Raw genomic sequence first — 21,195 nt, forward strand, 5'->3', positions numbered from 1 at the left:
TGCTTAATTTGTGCCCTGACACCTCTGGGCATGGCCGTTCATATTGCCATCAGTTATGAAAGTAAAAAGATTGTTTGAGCCCTAGCACCTCCTTTGTTACCTATTAAGTAGTGCCCTCCAGGGTCTGCAAGCTCCCCTGGAGCAGGCCCTGAGTGGCTGCCAGGCTCAGCCTGACTCAGCTTACAAGCGAGGGAGAGAGGAATGAGGGGTGGTCAGACTGCACTGGCTTGGTCATTGCTACTTCAGTTTAGGCATGAAAAGGGCTTTGAGCAGTAGGAAAGTGCATGATCCATTTACTGTTTTAGAAGATAGTATTTTGTGAGAAGGGCAGGGTGGAACACCAAACTATCTTCCCTAGAAGGACACAACATCCCACATTCCCTATTAAACTAGGCACTTGCCCAGTCCCGGGAACAGCTTCTGGAGGGCGGAGGTTAGAGCCCCGCATGGATACAAAATTTGTATCTGCATCCAATCCACAAGCTGCAGAAATGACCCACGGATATCCACATCAATGGATTTAAAGTGGGTAGGCACAGATTTGCAGGGCTTTAGATATAAAATTTGGATCCCCATCCACCTGTGATCTACGGGTAGCTGTAGACTTGCAGGGCTCCCGTGGAGGTGCTTCTCCAGTAAGGAAAAGGCACCAGAACTTGCCTACATGCACCTCTCTTCTCCCTTCCCTCCCACCCCAGCAATACTTGCAGCTGTGGAAGTGGACATTTCTGAACTGCAGAAAGTGTTTCCGTAAGAACAGGACAGGTTAAAGTAGGGCTCGAGTAGGACACAATAGCTCCTCAAATACAAGCACAATACAGATAACAGTGTAGCACTAGCCTTAATGGAGAGAAAGCGGGTTTAGTAGTATGGCTGCTCTCTTAAGTTGGACTGTGATTGGAGAGAGTACTGAGGTCCCTGAACTCCATGTTCAAGAACTAGTAATGGAGAAAACTCTACTGTAAATATGCAGAGTTTTGTAAAGGACTGCCCTAGCCTAGCACGTATTTAATAGCACACTGCAGGAGTTCCTTCATGCTCTCGCAGGAACACTCGAAGCTATGTCATATAACGTAGACCACTTCTTTGCAAAGCTTCTAGTGTAGTTTCATGGGGTGTATACATGTAAAGAAAAAAACCTCATAAGTAAACTGAAGGCAAGTTCGAACTGCTCTCAAAACACAGAAACCCTTATTTAACTAAAGGCTGGCTTACTGGAAGTATCTCCGCGATCCAGCTGTTTAGTACACAGGTGTACCTCTGGCAGGTTACAGGACTTGAAACACAGAAACACTAAGGACAACACTGACCGTGATTACAGACACCATCACTTCAGTTTTCCCATCCATTATGAAGATCTCAGCAAAATTCAGTGTGTTTTATAGAACAGTGAGTAGTTCAACTACGTAGACAGAGCTTGACTCCACGAGAAAATACAGTTTACATGTCATCCAACAGTATGGAACTATTAGCATGTCTGCCGTTACCGAGTTAGTAGCTGGGATGCAAAACCATCCCACACACAAAGAGTGCAAGGAAGTTGTTCGTTTCTCCATTAAAGTTACCTGGCTACTTCAAAAAAGCTTTTCGTTATTTCACCCAGTGCATTCCATCGATACTGAGTGTGCTCATGAGACATTCCACCCCCTGAGTCACCCTTGGGAAGCAGCTCTCTCTGTGCTGCAGGGTTAAGGGAGAGTTTGCACAGCACAAGGGGGAACATCAATGCTTTTGCAAACAACAGACCTCAAATGCAGGCGTGTAGTATAAACTCTGAGCAAACTCAATAGGCAGCTAATGTAATGGTTTGGGACGGTTCAATGGTGGCTAATACTTCAGTGTGAATGGATTATAGCTTCAAAATGCAGCATGACCGATAAACACCTCCTGAAGTGGCTTGCTGGTGCTTTGGTGAGCAAGAGAAGCAGTATCACACCTATAGCAATATGGTGGTGTAACTATCACATGAAAGGTTCACAACTGAAATTTTAAAAAATGTTTGGCTGTACTTAGACTGACGAGTTTAAAAAACCACAAGAGGTTACGGGGTTTGCAGTGATTCAGGTTTAGTTCCATATGAACACATTACAAAGCAGAGTTGCATCAAGAAAAATAAGACCCAAATCATGATAATCAGCAATAGCTTTAACTCTCCACATCATCTTTTTATGGTATATTAGACAGCCAATGTCTTTAGTACCAGTAGATGGGATATATCCTTGTTGGTCAGTTTTTGTGTTATCTATTAATTTACTCATTAAGTCACAAAATAGGTTTCCACATTAATTCACATGAACAAAACAAAAAACAGGCTTATAAAAAGATTGATTTTTGGGGAGCGGGCAATTTCATAAACTGGTATTTTGTTTCAAAGCATCTTAGAACAGCTCAATGTTATTTCAACTTCCAAGGTCACCATATCTATAAATTACAACTAGATGGGATAAGAATAATCCTGAGCACAAAATATGTGAAATACTTAGATCCCAAGTTTAGCATTTAAAGACTGATTCACATCTCTAACCAGTTATAACATTGGGACTTTATTACTAAGACAGGAAAGAATGTAGTATTCCTTGCCATAGTAGGATCAAATTATCAGAGTTATGCACCCAAAAGGAGGGCACTTTACATGTTTCTTAAAGACAGAGGAGTCTAAATAATTTAATTTTACCATATACAAACTCTGTATTTGTAAAATACGCAAAAAAATTCAAAATCAAAGCATTTTACAAGAACCTTGATGGCTGTTAACGAATTACAGTTAAAAGAGATGAGACCAGAATTAGGTCAGTTTTAGATGGATACAGTACTTTTAAGTTCCCATCCATGTCCACAACGCGAACCTGCTCCACTGTTAATGGAGAATTCTCTTGCTCTGCATTTTGGCTGGGATTTGAATTCACTGGTTCAGAAATCATGTCCGATTCAGCATCAGACACAGATTCTTCCTCCTTATTCTCTAAAGTGAATTTGTTGAGTTCTGCCATTTTCTGATTAGGAAACAAAAAGGAATCAAAGATATCAATGTACATGGTGAATGCAGTGGATGGCCTATGAATTGCTTAAAGAATTTCCAGTAAGAAGGCCTGAGCTTTACATACTACTGAGGGACTGATATAAATGGAAGCTTTCAGTAATCATTTAAGCATTTTTTTAAAAAGAAACTTACAGCTCAATATACAGGTTAGTGAATTCTATCTGAAAACCTTATTTTCTTCTGCTATTCTTGTCCTCCAATTCTAGAGGAGCAGGTTTACAAATCAGGCTTTGCAGCCCAGCACTTCGATTCTAAATGAAAAGAACCTGCTCCAGTGTCACTACTGAGGACTCTGCTTTCAACATATTTTAAATTGTCCTCATTCCTGCCCTGTATCAACTATCCAAGTGTCACTGAACTTGGACTTCAGAACATGCTAATGACAGTTCATTAATGAAGTGTAAGAGAGGAACTAGGGGGTAAAGCATCCATCAGACACCCTGGACTGTGGGACCTGCACATGAACAAAACTGCAACCTGTCACAACAAAGTGTCAAAGAGGTCGAAGTGGGGAATCTCCCAGTCTTGAAAAATTAGGATGACTATATCTGGCCAGAGAGACCATTTGTGATGACTGGTGAAAGATCTGTTCAATCTGCCAGCCTATTCTGGAGACCTGGATGGTGGGAGGCTTGGAAGTGAATTGTATTGGCAATACAAAACTCCCAAAGCAGTATTGCTTCTTGGCACAGAAGAGTCAACCCAGCTCATCCTTGTCTGTTCACGTAGATCATCACGGCTGTGTCGTCCGTGAGAACTAATAAACGTAGTTTTTTCCCCATACATATGGGTTTATGGAAGATAGAGCTTGTCAGCCTAACTTCACTTTTTTTTGGATGAGGTTACAAGTTTGGTTGATCAAGGTAATGCGTTGATGTGATATAATTAGACCTTTGTGAGGCGTCTGACTTGGTACCGCATGTTTTGATTAAAAAATTAGAAGGATATAAAATGACCATAGCACACATTAAATGGATTAAAAACAAGGCTAACTGATAAATCTCAAAATGTAACTGTAAACAGGAATAATCATCGAGTGGGTCTGTTTCCAGGAGGGTATCGCAGCGATCAGTTCTTGGCCTTAAGCTATTCAACATTTTTATCAATGCCCTGGAAGAAACTGTAAAATCCGCACTGATAACCTTTGCAGAGGACACAAAATTTGGGGAGTGGTAAACAAAGAAGAAGACAGGTCACTGATTCAGAGTGATCTGGATTGCTTGGTAAACTGGGCACAAGCAAGCACGATGCATTTTGACAGAGCTAACTGTAAATGTATTCATCTACAAAATCAATGTAGACCAAACTTGTAGAATGTAAAACTATATTCTGGGAAGCAGCGACTCCGAAAAAGATTTGGGGGTCATGGTGGATAATCAGCTGAATATGAGCTTCCAGTCTAATTCTGTGGCCAAAAGAGCAAATGCAATCCTGGGATGCATAAAGAAGGGAATCTCGAGTAGGAATAGAGAGTTATTTTACCTCTCTACTTGGCAGTGGTGCGACCACTGCAGGAATACTGTGTTCAGTTCTAGTGAGGGTTCAGAGAAGGGCCACAAGAACAATTAAAGGATCAGAAAACATGTGTTATAGTGACAACTCAAAGAGCTCAATCTGTTTCTCTTAACAAAGAGATTGGGGGGGGGGAAGCTAATTACAGTTTAAGTACCTAAATGGGAACAAATATTTAACAATGGGCTCTTCAACCTAGCAGAAAAAGGTGTAATACGATCCAATAGCTGGAAGTTGAAGCTAGACCCATTCAGACTGGAAATAAAGTGTACATTTTTAACAGTGAGAGTAATTAACCACTGGGACAGCTTACCAAGGGTTGTGGTAAATTCTCCATCACTGACAATTTTAAAATCCAGATTGGATGTTTTTCTGAAAAGCTCTACTCTATGGATTATTTTGGGGGAAGTTCTCTGGCCCTTGTTATACAGGAGGTCAGATTAGATGACAACAATGGCTCCTTCTAGCCTTGGAGCCTATGAATCTATACAGAGATAGGCATGTCCAGTAGGCAGTAATGCATCTGAAATCCATTGACACTTCCTGATTAAGTGGCATAGTCACAGGCAATAAAGTTACCAATAAATGTTCATAGTAACATGCAATAAAGACAAAATTATAAACAATAAAGGGAGAAATTAAGCTCCATGTACCTCTCTATTCCAACTTGGTTCTCTTATTCAGGGAACACACAAAGAACAAGCTATAGATTTAGCTTATTGGAATACTTACTAGAATGAGGGTGTCCATGACATCTTTGCATATCTGGAGGCTGGTGCCGCTCGTCACTTCCAGAAATAGATCACAAGTGTTTTTTCTAATCTAAAAAGTATTCCAGAGGGACTCAGAAAAGGGAAGGCTGAATTGTATTACAATGAAATAGAAACTAGTGTGCACAGCTCCATAATCACACTGGTGCATTTGTTTCTCAAAGAATATTTCAGCTATTATTTGAAAAGCATCCAAGTGCTTAAGTAACGACATGTGAATCCTGCTAACTTCATGAAGGAAGAACTGTAGGTTTGCACGTCTCCGGCCAAAACATCGTACCTTTGGAACGGCTTGCTACTGAGTACGGTTTCTCAGCCTGTGGGTCGCCATCCAAATATCAGGTGGCCAGGATTTCTCAAAGGCTATGTCTGCACTATGAGCCAAGGGCATGATGCCCTTGTTTGTGAACACATACTCGCGCTAGCTGTATACATAGCAGACCACCCACGACAGCACGGGGAGTGACAGCGGCCGCACGGCTCAGCCATGCGGACTATGTACCTACTGGGCTCAGCATGGCTTAGCTGGGGCTCTGCTGCCACTGCCTGTGCGATGATGGCTACACTCTTATTTCTACTCAGCTAGTTTGATGACACCTAGTGCAAGTCTATGTACACGACCCGGGGAAAACACACCCCTAGCTCATGGTGTAGATGTAGCCAAATAGTCGAGTGGGAGGCCTGGGAGGGGAGGGGAAGGGTGGCCAAATCCTGCCCTTGGGGAGATGGGAGGCCCTGGGTGGGACAGGAAAGGGAGGCTGCAGAGCCTCCCCCACACTCATCCCACAGCAGTGACGCCTACAACTCCAGTCCTGCAGGGCTGGCTGGGCTCATGTTACTACCTGCTGCGTGGGGGATGTTACTACCTGCTGCGTGGGGGAGTCACAGCACCACTCAGGTTTGGCTCAGCCACTCCTCCATCATGACGACAGGCTGCCAGCCAGGGCAAATGTGAGTGAGTAACCCTACGACCCCAGAGGTTACCACACCCAGAGTGAGGAGCCAAGCCCAGCCAGCCCCACAGGACAGGCACCACTGCTATGGTATGCAGAGTGTTCTTTTTCAGTACTTAGTACAGTAACGTGCATTATATAATCTAGGTAAAAAAAATATTTAGTAAGGCAGATTTTTCTTCTCTGCAGGAAAGCTATGCACTGGGTTGCTACAGGCCATCAAGGTTAACAAATGGCTCCTGAGCCCAGAAAGGTTAAGCAGCACTGCTAAATAGCTTAATGTAATTTTGACATTCAGCATTAAAAATGCATAGTTTGACTTCAAATTCATTTTAAAAAATCTAGTGCTTTTAATGTATAAACTTTAGATCTTAAAAGTTCAGATTCTAAACTCACTCATGAATTTCAATGGAGACTTGAACATATGGTAAGATCAGGAGCATTTATTCCACAACACCTGAGTATCTCCTGACAAGGAGAGGATTGAAGTGATTTAGTTTTGAAGCCTGGCCCACTTCCACTATCATTGAGACTTGGATATAAGTGGATTGAAACTTTTGTACCTTTGTTCTCTCACTGTTAGTGATTGGTGGGAAAGAAATCACAACACCCTCAGCATCTACTAGACAAGGATAGTTCTCTTTCCCATCCAGTAATTGAAGGTACCTGTCAAGGGAAAAAAAAAAAAGGTGAAGATAACGGAAAGAGATCAGGCAACAATAAATAAGACAGTTAGAAGAGTGGGAAAATGGAGGTTATGTGTTTCTGATCCAACACACAGAAAAATGTAACTACGGCATCATGACAACAACTGCACGGCCTGCACTAAATGTGAGTAATGAAGCAATAATCATGAAGCACTTTGAAGTTAAAGTAATATTCCGATTGCCAAAGTGAGCGAACACGTTCTTAATGCTTTTACTGCACCCGGTGCTCAAAATATAGCAACATTTTAGAGCTTGTTTTACTGATGCTACAAGCTCATATGCTTAAATTTAAGTCTCATTACCCGTCTCCACCACTTACAAAAATATGCAATCCCCACTTTGTTTACCTGGTCGGTTTCCCCAAAACATGCATGATGATGGACATGTGAGATGATCCCAAAACAAACGGGATGGGAAGGGTGATGTGTCGTTTTCCTTCAAATTAGATGTAGTCACTTAAAGGTTTCAGCTCCTTACAAGCTGTTCCATTGACAGAATTTTGGACATTTCACATAAGCAAACTTATTGTGCTTACATTTATATTCAGCTCCCCTCCAATTTCCCTCCTCTCAAACATCTGCTGTCTTTCGGCACAATTTATATTGTAGTAATGGTGACAACTTCCAAATTAACTCTTGGTATAATTGGAGGCCCAACAACATGTCACTCAACCACACTGTACTCAGTACTGTTCTTTGAAAATTTCCCCCCAACCCTTCTTCCGCCCCCTCCCCTCCTCTAGATTTTCAGGAGCTCATGTTAAATGCATATGCACCCTGTTACCATTAGATGTTGCCTTTCATAACTAAGCACAAAGGGCAAATCTGCAGTTACGATACTGTTGCTTTTCATGTGATCTTAAATTGGCCAAAATGTGTCTGATCAATTTGAAAAAAGCTGTGCATTAATACACTGACTTGTGCAGTCCAGAAACATTTTGACGCTTCTTCTGTTTTCTTTGTTCCTCAGCCTCTAACTGCAACTGACGGACAAGATCCTTTGCCTTGATCTCTTTCCGACCCAGTGGCATTACCTGTATCAGAGAGAAAGCAAATACTTAAAGCTAAGAGTCATTCAATTGACGTCAGGACTATCTGAGCTAGTTCATAAGAGCTAAAGCAATAAAAAATGGGGAGATAACACTTAACTGAAAGTTCTGCATAACTTTAATTCTTTTGCTTGGAACATAGACAATGGGGGATTTTATGAAACATTTGTGACACTTCATTCTTTAAAAACATCCTACATATTCAGGCATGTTTAAACTCCCTGCCCGGACTCTTGTTTGTGTTATCACACCAAAGGGACATTCCTATTAATTATGGTATGTTCTTGAGTTTTGAACACCATGTTTATTTTAGAATTGAGTGAACAGGAGACATTCAAGAATAAAAAGCTTAACCCAAGATACACATCTTAGAACCATGGCTCACCCAAAGACTTTCCAGTGCTCTGGACTATTTTAGAAGAAAAAACTGAATAGTTTTAGTATTAACTCTTATGCCCTAGAGGCCTAATTTGTGATGTGTATATCTCAGATTTTACATTACTATAGATTAAGCTCTACAGCTCTTTATTCTGCAGAGTTTAGAAAACTCCCCTGCCCCAATTAGTGCTGCTGAAATCTCTTCTAGTTGTTCTAAGTTTTATCAAGGGTGGCTGGTGCTACATGCTCAAGCAGTGATTATGGTTCCTCACTATTTGATCAACTCTGCAATCCGCGTTCTCATTGGTGCTAAAAACAGACTGGAGCAAAGCAAGACTCGGAGGGAACAGCAGGATGGAAAACAGGGGTAGAAAAATAATCATTTAAAAAAACAAAAACCTTTTTATTTAACTTTACACGTTGCTAGTTCTTTGCCTTCTTTAGTCTTTGTTTTGTACTTCTCTTTAGTTTATTAATTGCTTGCAGAACTTCAGATTTTACATAGAGATTTCTTTCCAAGAACCATCACACTTAAAATGCTCATCTGTGCAGAAAAAACAAGTCCAGAACCTCCTAACATCCACAAACTCAAACAGAAAATGGCTACGCAAATAGCCATTGCTCTATTTACAACCAACACCTTCTGATAGATTGTACTTCCACAAGTCAAGAAAGCTGAAATGCTTCAAACAGGCTATACTCCTACATCAGGGTTCAGTTTGAAGTCAATGGGACTTGCATTCCCAAGTCACTTTGGTGATTCTGAAAATTCCACCCAGAGGTACTCACACAGGGGCTTTGGAGCCTAACTTTAGGCTCCTATATTTTAGCTTGTACATATAAAATTCACAATCATTTTGGTATTGTATTGAAAATCTAAACTTCTTGTGGTTAGCACTGAAGCAAGCCGTTTAAAATGACAAAGATGATTATTCTACTCAGAGAAAAATATTTAACAATACAATTTTAGCCCCAGATTCTGCAAACACTTGATTTTAAGCACACTGAAATCAATGGGACTATTAGTGAGTGAAGTTACGTACCCACTTGAGTGTTTGCAGGATCAAGACCTTAGTTCTCAATGTTTTATTTTGCCTATAGCAGTTACATAAAACTGAAAGAAGATACTGAACCATCCTCATTTATAATCCAGCACAACTGTTTTTCAATCTAAAATTGCAATGGACAAAATCTAAAATTCATTTTACAAAGCCTCAACGTGATTTAAAATAGTTATTTGTATTTGTTTTAGATCAAGTAATTTAAATTATGACAATGATTTAGATGCCTTTATTTTAATCACTCCATCCTGGAAATACTCCTGAACAGCTGGGAGGAGAGGGTATGGAGCACAGCTGTGTCAAACTGGAGCACACGCACTATGGTTTATTTCTAATGAGCAAATAACCCCCACTTCACCACTCTGCCTCCCCCCCCACCTTTAAAAAAAATTTTAAAAAAAGCCAGTCAACTGCTCTCCTATTGTATTAATGGAATTAGGAGGACACTTTTTTAGGTGCATCTCAAAGGCTATTCCCATAGCTTGGTCAGCAATTCGTGGTAACTGCAGAAAAAATATAGCATTGTCTCATACTGTGAAGAACTACCCCACAATTTGGATTCTGGTCCCTTTAGAATCATGATGCTGTGGGCAACTGAATTTGAAGATCCAACAAAATCTTTCACCTGTGATCCAAGGAAATAATTGGACCAAAGTCTCCAGAAGTGAAAGAAGTGTGCATTAGCCTACTGTATTTTGTGACTATTCACGCACAATAACTTGTAGTAAACATGTCTGTCTAACTAGCAAGCAAGCAGAGTCAGGTAGTCAGATGTCCACATTCTAGTATTTGCACCTGCAATTAAGGCCACAAGACAGGCAATTTTTCAACATCAGGTGGTGAACATGAAGTTCAGGATTTATTTGTGATCCCTTGGCCAAAGTCCACACCTGCAACATTTTTTCTAATTTCAATTATATATGAAAGACTTGGCTCCTGGATTCTACTGCTGGCTGGTAGTGTTTGCTAGGAGTTAAATATATCCTGTGGAGTGGGTTCTCAGAAAGCCTTGTTTGATCAGGGATTACTTTGTGGGCTGCATGGTTTAAATCAGAGATGCTTTGCCATCTGGAATATTAAAAGTAAACAAAACCAAAGATTAGTAACATTTCATCAGGAAGTACAGTTAAAAGTGTTTTTGCCTTGGGCAACAGGTAGGTAAGTTTACTACAGCCTGTCAGTTCCTTTGTAGCAAGAGACAAGTACTGGGCTTGTTCCAAGTAATTTCTAGCTTCGTATGGCCTCAGTCCATAAGAGGGCAACTGTTGGAGGACTGAACCTCATCAGTATATGATTAAATGCTTTAGACAAAATGCATTAACTACTAACATTTGCCTGCACTCCTATAGAGCTTGAGAAATGAACAGAAATGCCTTGATTGCATTATTAGTGATGAAAACGAAGGCAGTCTGCATCTAAGGCCTGGTCTACACTACGAGTTTATGTCAGATTTAGCAGCATTAAATCCGAATTAACCCTGCACCCATCTACACAACGAAGCCATTTTTTCGACATAAAGGGCTCTTAAAACCGATTTTTGTACTCCTCCCCAAGGAGGGGATTAGCGCTGAAATCGACATCGCCGTTTCGAATTAGGGTTAGTGTGGACGCAATTTGAAGGTATTGGCCTCTGGGAGCTATCCCACAGTGCGCCATTGTGACCGCTCTGGACAGCACTCTCAACTCAGATGTACTGGCCAGGTGTACAGGAAAAGCCCCAGGAACTTTTGAATCTCATTTCCTGTTTGGCCAGGTGAGCTCATCAGCACAGGTGACCATGCAGTCCCAGAATCGAGAAAGAGCTCCAGCATGGACTGAACAGGAGGTACTGGATCTGATCGCTGTATGGGGAGAGGAATCCGTGCTAACAGAACTACGTTCCAAAAGACGAAATGCCAAAACATCTCAGAGGCCAGGAGGGACAGAGGCTACATCAGGGACGCAACACAGTGCCGCGTGAATCTTAAAGAGCTCAGATAAGCGTACCAGAAAACCAAAGAATCAAACAGACGCTCCGGAACAGAGCCCCAGACATGCCACTTCTATGCTGAGCTGCATGCAATTCTAGGGGGGGCCGCCACCACTACCCCTCCCCTGTCCATGGACTCCGAGGATGGGATACTCTCCGCCATGGCTGAGGATTTTGCAGATGGGGAAGATGAGAAGGATGACGAGCTTGAGGAGAGCACACAGCACACCATTTTCCCTGACAGCCAGGATCTTTTTATCACCCTGACTGAAATACCCTCCCAACCCAATGAAGCTGGAGAAGGGACCTCTGGTGAGTGTACCTTTTAAAATACAATACAGGTTATAAAAGCAAGCTTTTTTTAATGATTAAGTAGCCATGAGGACTTGGGATGCATTCGTGGCCAGTACTGCTACTGGAAAAGTCTGTTAACGTGTCTGGGGATGGAGTGGAAATCTTCCGGGGACATCTCCATGAAGCTCTCCTGGAGGTACTCTAAAAGCCTTTGCAGAAGGTTTCTGGGGACAGCAGCCTTATTCCATCCTCCATGGTAGGACACTTTACCATGCCATGCTAGTAGCAAGTAATCTGGTATCATTGCATGACAAAGCCTGGCAGCGTATGGTCCAGGTGTTTGCTGGCATTCACGCAACATCCGTTCTTTATCTCTGTGTTATCCTCAGGAGAGAGTGATATCGTTCATGCTAACCTGGTTGAAATGGGGGAGTTTGATTAAGGGGACATTCAGAGGTGCCTGTTCCTACTGGGCTGTTTGTCTGTGGCTAAAAAGAAATCCTCCCTGCAGTTAGCCACGCAGTGGGAGAGGGGGGCCTTTGGCGCTGAGCTGTTTGCTTTTGGCTAGCAGGGATCTTCCTTTCCCGGCCATCCCATGTTGACGTTGATGAAATGTCCCTTGTGATCCATCAGTGCTTGGAGAACCATTGAAAAGTACCCCTTGCGGTTTATGTACTCGGCGGCTTGGTGCTCCGGTGCCAAGATAGGGATATGGGTTCCGTCTATAGCCCCACCACAGTTAGGGAATCCCATTGCAGCAAAGCCATCCACTAGGACCTGCACATTTCCCAGGGTCACTACCCTTGACATCAGCAGATCACTGATTGCGTTGGCTACTTGCATCACAGCAACCCCCACAGTAGATTTGCCCACTCCAAATTGATTCCTGACCGACTGGTAGCTGTCTGGTGTTGCAAGCTTCCACAGGGCTATTGCCACTCGCTTGTGAACTGTGAGGGCTGCTCTCATCTTGGTATTCTTGCGCTTCAGGGCAGGGGAAAGCAAGTCACAAAGTTCCATGAAAGTGCCGTTACGCACGCAAAAGTTTCGGAGCCACTGGGAATCATCTCAGACCTGCAACACTCTGTAGTCCCACCACTCTGTGCTTGTTTCCCGGGCCCAGAATTGGCATTCCATGGCATGAGCCTGCCCCATTAAACACCATGATCTCCAAATTGTGGGGGAATGTGGTTTTAGAGAAAAGTGTGTTCAGGGCCTCATCACCGCATTGCCATCGCCTCCTCGCCTGGTTTTTCAGGTGCTGGTTCTGCATACACTGCACGATAATGTGCAAGGTGTTTGCAATGGTCATAACTGCTGGGGTGAGCTGAACGGGCTCCATGTTTGCTATGCTATGGCTTCTGCTCCTGCTCAGGCAATCCAGGGAAAAGGGCGCGAAACGATTGTTTGCCGTTGCTCTGGCGGAGGGAGGGGAGACGGACAACATGGCTTACAGAATTGGCTTACAGGGAATTAAAATCAACAAAGGGGGTGGCTTTGCAAGAAACAAAGTGGCCCCCTCAAGGACAGAACTCAAAACTGGGTTTAGCAGGCGGTTGATTTCACGGTGGGAGGGAGGAGAAAAGGAGTACAAAACAAATCTGGTCTATTTCTTGTTTTGATCCACTTCATCTGTCTTTATACATCTTGCTGGCAGCAGACTGTGCAGTATGACCACTGGCCATCGTCATCTCCTGGGTGCTCGGCAGAAGACGGTGCAGTATGACGGCTGGCCATCGTCTTCTGCTGGCTGCATGTTAAAAAAAGACAGTGCACTGCCAGTAGGACTGAATCGCCATGAGATGAAACTTAAAAGGGAAATGACCTGGCTGAGTCACTCCCATGTTTGCCCAAGTGCCCCGACCTCATCGAGGTCGGTTAAAAGAGCACCCTGGACTACGTCAACGACGGCTACCAGTCATACTGCACTGTCTGCTGCCAAAAGGCAATGAACTGCTGCTGTGTAGCAATGCAGTACCGCGTCTGCCAGCACCCAGGAGACGTACGGTGACAGTGAGCTGAGCGGGGCTCCATGCTTGCTGTGGAACGGCGTCTGCACAGGTAACTCAAGAAAAAAGGTGCAAAAAGACTGTCTGCCCTTGCTTTCACGGAGGGGAGGGAGGGAACGGGGGCCTGACGATATGCACCCAGAACCACCCACGACAATGTTTTAGCCCCATCAGGCACTGGGATTTCTACCCAGAATTCAAACGGGTGGTGGAGACTGCAGGAACTGTGGGATAGCCACCCACAGTGCAACGCTCCGGAAGTCGACGGTTGCCTCGGTACTGTGGACACACTCCGCCGACTACATGCACTTAGAGCATTGTGTGGGAACACACACAATCGACTGTATAAAAATGCTTTCTACAAAACCGACTTCTATAAATTCGACCTAATTTCGTACTGTAGACAAGGCCAAAGAGATCTAGCCAACCAAAGTGAGGTCATGGACCATGCTTCAGGACTCTATAGCTCCTGAACCTTAAGCACTCCTGCCTGGTTTGCAATCACAGCATCTAGAATTGAAAAAGCTTTAGTGCCACTGAAAATTTCTTCTGGCTCCCACTGTGCGGATGTGATGAGTTAAGAGACCTACTCTTCTCTTCATGACAACACATTGTCTACTAGCAACAACAAGAGATGCACAAACACTGACAGAACTGTGTGTTCAAAGAGTGCAGCTATTTCTGATAGAATATCCAAGTTTAATATTGAGTTATGTTTTACATAACCTTCTTTCCAATGTTCACCTGAATTTCCTGTCAGGAGGCTAGCTTGCCCATGATTAATAAGAAGAAACCAAGAACTGGAGAGACAGACAGACAATCTAGTTTTTAGCACTGCAAATGAACCGGAACACTCGAGTACACATCTCTGTTGGAACACAAATTGATGTGGACCAGACTGACTTCTACTCTAAGCATGCAGTGTTACTGTTTGAAATGGCTCATTACCAATGAATTACTGCAGGAGCACCCAGAGCTTAGTTTTACATCCAAACTCTGGAGACAGCCTGCAGATTCACTAACTGGACACCATACCATCTTGGAGAAGAAACATTACTTTTAGCCCATGTAACAAAATACACGATATTCTGAGTGTTTTTCAAGTGTAGGACCTCGAACATAAAATGGTTTTCTACTATTTGTTACTGTAGAAAAATTTATTTTGCCAGATTTATTCAGCCCTGAAACCTAATTTCTTTTGAACATGAATTACCCTCAGTGGTAAAAGCTGCCTTTGAAAAGACTGGCACAGATGACATCTAATTAATCTGAAAGCAACAAGCCCATCAACCATCACAAAGACTGGCATAATCATCTTGCTATTATCATACACTGAATGAGGATAACTACAGTACACAGCAGAAGCCATTCTTGGGCAATCCCTGGATAAACTGCAGACCTGGAAATGAAGTACATAGCCTTGCTGATTAGACTGTGTGCAGAATGAAGAAATGAACAATACAGAGTCGCTCTCAAAATCCACACTATTCAGACTTCCCTGTTTAATTAGAACAATTAAGTTAGTGAGTTCACTGACTTCCTCTTACAATGGCAATTCAGGGTTTCCTGATCAGCATGTTAAAGTAACATTTTGTAACGTGGATTTAAGTTTCATATCAAGTTTAGCTTAAGAGGTTGGTATACTAATGGGTTGTAAATGATTACATTATCTGGGAGTGTGGCAATAAAACTGCCAGAGAGAAAGAATTGGTGAACAGAGCCTGAATTTGGTTCAGCTGATCAGCTTATAGATTGCTGCCCATCACTCCCGGTACATTCACGTGAATGAACACCTGCTATGCTGCACAACACTCCAAGTATATCCTAACATTTTATGGACTTCCACTGAACATTAACTTAGCAACAGCTCAACACAAATGAGAGGACCAGCAGTGAAACTGTTAACAGGGAAACACCAAGACCTCTGTCACCCTAAGCAAAATGCGTAACATGCAAGATCAAAATGCTCTTTATGGAGAAAAAACATTTTGGACTGCTTTACCTGTTTGAATTTTTAAGGTATTCAACTAGTACTAGGGGTTCTGTAACTATTAGTAAATCAGATACTTTGATAAACGTTCACATTCTGAAGGATATTTGAACAGCGAGGAGTTTTCTGAGCCTGATTTAGATAGGGGTTGGCACACTTTCTGAACTTAACCTCCTGGTTCCAGTTAAATTTTCTTATTTCTTTAGCGTGCAAAATAGCATCTTCCCATTTCTGTACCACTCCAAAATTTGATAAAGCAACAGAAAAAAGGTTATTTATCCTACCTTTAATTCATTAGGTGGCTGAGCATCATACAGCAGGGGCCCTTTGATCAGCTGCAGGTCATGTGTGGCAATGGTTGCTGCTGTTCGTTTCTCACAGATGTCGTCATGAAGTTTGATCTAACAAAATGTGCAGGACACAGAAATATGAAGTTACCAGCCAATGTCCTTCAGCATTCCTATACCATTACCAACTTCAACCTTACTCTAAGTTGTCTTATTAAACTAGTCCCTTAGCCTCAAAACATTTTTGCCCCCCCCCCCATCAATTTTGTCTTTTTCCATTTGACAAGCCTTTGCTTCCCCCTCTGTTGGATCAGGCTGAAAGCAATAGTTCTCTTTACTTGTTCACCAAAGAGTAATTCACCACTGTCCACATGGCACTGGAAGGAATGCTTGTTAATTTGCTGATTATAATTACGCTCTGTAGCATTGGATTGAAATGGATAGATGTTGGTAAACTATTTCAACTGACATACTGAAATTGACGGGAAAAAAAACCACTAACAGTCAACGGGAGCGCAGCCTCCCTGCCTTGCACCTACAAGGACTTGGTGTCACCATCCATGTGGCAGTGCAGGGAGCCCTCTGCAGCCCTCTGCCAGGCCCTGCTCTCACCAACTGGGAGTGCTGGGGATCCCTATTCTGCCATACCAGGACAAGAGCATTCCTTACCCCTTTTGCCTGCAGGGATTCAATGTCACCAGCCCAGAGAGCCCTCTGCAGCTCTGCCGTCACAGCCCCACCCACTCACCAGCCAGGCATGTAGAAGCCATCCCTGTGCAGGAACTGTTCAGCAGCAACCTGGGGTCAGGGACTCTGCTCTACCAGGCCAGGCCCACAGCCTTCCCAGCACCTTGTACCCTTGGTCCCTTTGACCATACAGGGAGTCCCCTGTATTCCCCTACTGTCAGTGCTGCCCTAACCCCAAATCTAACCCCTGCTTAATTTCCAGCAACTGTAAAAATTAAGGATACATTTATACTGCAAAAAAGCCTCGCAGCAGCAAGCCTCAAAGCCCATGTCAATGACTTGGGCTCATTCTATAGGACTATAAATAGCAGTGTAGACATTGGGTTTGGGTTGGAGCCTGGGCTTTGACACCTGGTGAGTGGGGTGGATCTCAAAGACAGGGCTCCAGCCTGAGGAAGAACATTTACACTGCTATTTTTATCCCCATATGTGAGCCTGGGTGAACTCAGACATGCTGTTATGGGTGGGGTTTTTTGTATTTTTTTTTTAACCCTTAAAAAAAACACCAAACACACTGTTGAAATTAGAGAAAAAACATCAATTTCTGCCAAGCCTAATTATAATGCAGAAACAGAAGAGAGGAGTTCAGACTGTTTTGCTGGTTCCATAAAAATGGAGACTTAAAAACAAAACACAATTAGGGAGCAGATAAAATGCTTCTATTTAGACATTTAGCATATCAATTACACACAGAAGCAAGAGGAACTTCCCTCCAGCTTACAATGCTAAGGTAGGTCAAATTTTGCACCGCACCACTTGTTTTTCTTCCAGAATAATCTTCCCCATCCTCCACTCTCTCCTCCCCACCCCTAAATCCCATACTTATTTACTATACAAGTAAAGAAACTGAGTATTCAAAGGTGCTTATTACCACATATATGGCAAAGCTAGCAAACCCGTGAAAAGAAACTGATCCAATCTCAACAAGGTGTTTTGGGGAAAACACTCCACTGCAGCCTGCAACTTCAAATGCAATTGTTATGCATAATATTTTGAAAGATTGTGCATTTGTAAGCATCAATTACCGTATGGGACCAAAGTTGTGCTTTTTGGGTGATCTATCCCACTAATTCTCCGTTTTCCATTAGGAAATGTGTAGCACAGCCCAAGTCAACTAAGGTAGAAAAAACTACAGATGCACAAGGACCTGCACATTTGAGAAAAGCAATCATTTGCCCTCTAGTGGACAAGGTGACTAATGTACCAGTTAGGAAATTTTTTCAAACATACCACCTTCAAGTCTGAAAACTAGAGTACAAACATGTGCCGTTAGTATGGCTTAATACAGTTTTAAAGCCACATATGGCATTTAAAACTAGACTGGACAAAGCACTGAAGAACAGTTGTAGGAAACTACCAGTCCAGCACCAGAGAAAAAAAACATTATAATCTAACTCAGTGATACTCAGACTGAAGCTCATAAGCTGCAAGTGGCTCTTTAGTGTGTATTCTGTGGTTATTTGCAGCACATATTAAAACACTGAGGGATTTAATTATTAATCAGTCTAAGTTCTTAACCAATAAGGACGCTTGCATTATGTTAACAACCAATTGTAGTTGATAAAATAATATAATCTATATATTAGATATTCTCACACCAATATATAAACTAAATATTTCCTGTCATACTATTGAAATATGACTATATAGTACTATAGTGAATGAAACAATGAATTCACACTACTGTGACTCTTTTGGGCAATGTTGATCATTGATTTGGCTCCTGAGCCACTGAGGTCTGACTATCACAGATGGAAACAATCTTTGCCGACTCTAATTTTAACATGGATTCACAGTTATCCTTCATTCCCAGAACATAATGTATATGGCAAAGCTACAAGGATCTTTTAAACTGGTAGAGGAAATCTGTGCGCTTATGTGGCACCCTCCACAATAGTATTTCAGCTTCCAACACCTTTTTAATAAAGAAAGCTTTGAAATTTGCAGTAGATCACGCGATTTAGTGCAAACTGGGGCAGAAATCTGATAGGAAAGCAAACTGTACATAAAGGAATAGATGCAAGTTGTTTTGTACTGTTATATTGCAATCTAAAGTCACCCAGAATTTAAAAACATCAATGTTCATCATAACAACTGATCAGTTACTTCCTTGGTTGGGAAAAGCTCTCTCTCTCTCCCCCCCTCAAAAAACTAAACTTATGTTCTTACAGAGAAGCTGTCCTCGAGGTTTATGCCTATGTGCAATAGCTTCTTTAGTCACTCTGTTTTCTCTTTAATGGAGTCTATACCCAGGAACAGACTGTTCCTAACTCTGTTCATTTGGAATGGGAGTAAAATGATATCACTGAAAACGCATTCACAAAAGTTCTAGCCTAATCCTTCAATAATTACCTGTGCAGAAAGAAATCTCTTCAAGGCATTTCCTTGCTTCAAATTCATTCCCTTCACCACACAGCCAACAATGTATGGCCGAACTTCTTTTATATTTGGACTAACTTTAACTACCACTGGAGCTGGATTTTCTGCAATGTGCAGAATCTTGATCATCAGTTTATTCACCTCTTCCAGCTTGTCTTGTTCCCCATCTCCACTATCCTTTTTCTGGCGTTTATCCCTCTTTTTTTTTTTACTTTCCTCTTTATCAAAGTTGTCTGGCTTCCCTTTTCCTTTGCCACCTCCTCGGCCTCCAACCCGCAAGTACTCCAGGATGGATTTTGTCTGGCAGCTATTGACCATTTTCTCCAGCCGCTTGTCTTTCAGTTTGTTCCCTCTGAAGTTGACCTCCTTTAATTTAGGGCAGTCAGCAACCTCAACAGGGATTTCTGATAACTCATTATTGGAAACATCCAGGATCTGAGGGAGGAAAAGCATTTACAAAGTTAGACTGGCTGCTTCTAAAAAGCTTGAGCTTCACTCACCCTTGGCATGCTGTTTGCTCAGAAGGCAGCTAGATGCACAAGGTAAGGCATGGCATAAAATATCTACATGAAGAGATTCCATAACACCAGGTTGAAAATGCTTGAAATTTAAATCAGTTATTTTTTTCCCCCCAAAAAAGAAAAGGTAATTTGTTTTAGCTAACACTAGAACCAGGATATGCCATTCTATCAATGCACCATTACATAGTTCATGAACTCTGCCAGTTCCTCTATACAACACCCACTACTTTTAGAACTGGTAATGTAGCCGAATCCAACATATCAACCTTTTCCCATGAAGGTCTAATCACCACCCATGCTGACAACTCTCAAGTCATGCCATATTTGTGACTTTCTTAAAGCCCCAGTATCCAGGATCAATTTAGTGAGAATCTCATCTTCCATTAAAAAAGTTTCTAGACCTCTTGGTTGTGGAAAAAAAGCTCGATAACCTGAACCAAATGAAACCTAAAGGCTCAGAAACTAGAAAGCAAATAAAATGAAGCCCAAATGGGTTGTCTGTTAAAATCACTTTTTTTAAAGTGCCTAACTTATGCTATTTGTACACTGGGGTTGGCAAAACAGCATCCCTCCCTTCCCACAGGGCTCCAGCATCACCCCCATTCCAACCCACAGGAAACTACCTGCAATGTCCTGTGGGGTCCCAGCCCCTCAACCCCTTCTCCGCCCACCGTATGGGGGGCCCAACCTCACACCCCCAAGGGGTAGCCAGTCTCTTTGCCCAGCCCCTTCTCCTCACCCTCCCCCCCTGACCTTGAGGGCCGGCAGGTTGGCGATGGTAGAGCCCAGCTCCTGCAGCCCGTTGTCGGCTGCCTCCAGCTGGCTGAGCAGCGGGAGGAGGCTGGAGGCGCCCGGGGGCAGGAGGCCGCCGGGCAGGGCGCTCAGGCGGTTCCCGGAGAGCAGCAGGGTCTGGAGCTGGGGGGCGGCCCGGGCCAAACCCGGCCCCAGCTCCCGGAGCCGGTTCCCGGTGAGGTTCAAGCTCCGCAGCTGGGGGAAGGCGGGGGGCCCCCCCGGAGCGCAGGGCCCGGCCGGGCCCAGGGCTCCCCCCAGCGCCGCGGGCAGCGTCTCCAGCCCGTTGCCGGACAGGTCCAGCAGCCGCAGGGCCGGCAGGGGGCCTCCCAGCCCCGGGCCCTCCGGAGCGCCCAGCCCCGCCGGGCCCAGCCCGTTGCCGCGCAGCACCAGGGTGTGCAGGGCCGGCAGCGCCGCCGCCAGCCCCGGGCCCAGCTCCCGCAGCGCCCCGCAGCCGCTCAGCTCCAGCGCCTGCAGCAGCGGCAGGGCCAGGAGCCGCGGGGGCAGGCGGCCGCCCCCCGCCCGGATGCGGGCCTCCACCGCCGCGCCGGGGAGAACCAGCTCCCGGCGCCGCTCCCGCTCCGCGGCCTCCAGCTCCGGCCAAGCGGCCGGGTCCGCCATGCTGCCCGCCGACCCCGCCCTTCCGGGTCACGGCACTGCTTCCGGGGGCGGCGCTGGCCCGGGCTTGGGCGTCTCACCATAGAGACATAGAGACCATAGAGAGCGGCCCGGCGGGCGGGC

At 43.8% G+C, this 21,195-nt stretch overlaps 1 protein-coding gene across 1 annotated transcript; it reads right to left on the reverse strand.

Annotated features, from left to right (window-relative positions):
* Window positions 1-2,049: 2,049 nt before the first annotated feature.
* LRRC47 (leucine rich repeat containing 47) lies at window positions 2,050-21,115 on the reverse strand. The gene is made up of 7 exons (XM_073316543.1): window positions 20,419-21,115; window positions 19,118-19,579; window positions 16,016-16,132; window positions 7,900-8,015; window positions 6,839-6,941; window positions 5,285-5,374; window positions 2,050-2,993 (listed from the first exon to the last, which is right to left on the reverse strand). The coding sequence occupies exons 1-7, from the start codon at window positions 21,073-21,075 to the stop codon at window positions 2,751-2,753; spliced, it is 1,788 nt and encodes a 595-aa protein (XP_073172644.1). The 5' UTR covers window positions 21,076-21,115; the 3' UTR covers window positions 2,050-2,750.
* Between the last annotated feature and the right edge of the window lie 80 nt (window positions 21,116-21,195).

Source organism: Lepidochelys kempii, chromosome 18, assembly GCF_965140285.1.
Source record: "Lepidochelys kempii isolate rLepKem1 chromosome 18, rLepKem1.hap1, whole genome shotgun sequence".
NCBI lineage: Eukaryota > Metazoa > Chordata > Testudines > Cheloniidae > Lepidochelys > Lepidochelys kempii.

Excerpts from the sequence above, each read along its gene's own strand:
- LRRC47 (XM_073316543.1), bottom strand. The coding sequence starts at position 21,075 with ATGGCGGACCCGGCCGCTTGGCCGGAGCTGGAGGCCGCGGAGCGGGAG. Across the intron at positions 19,580-20,418 it reads CCAACCTGCCGGCCCTCAAG|ATCCTGGATGTTTCCAATAA; the intron begins GTCAGGGGGGGA and ends TTCCTCCCTCAG. Across the intron at positions 8,016-16,015 it reads AGCCACCTAATGAATTAAAG|GTAATGCCACTGGGTCGGAA; the intron begins GTAGGATAAATA and ends TCTCTGATACAG.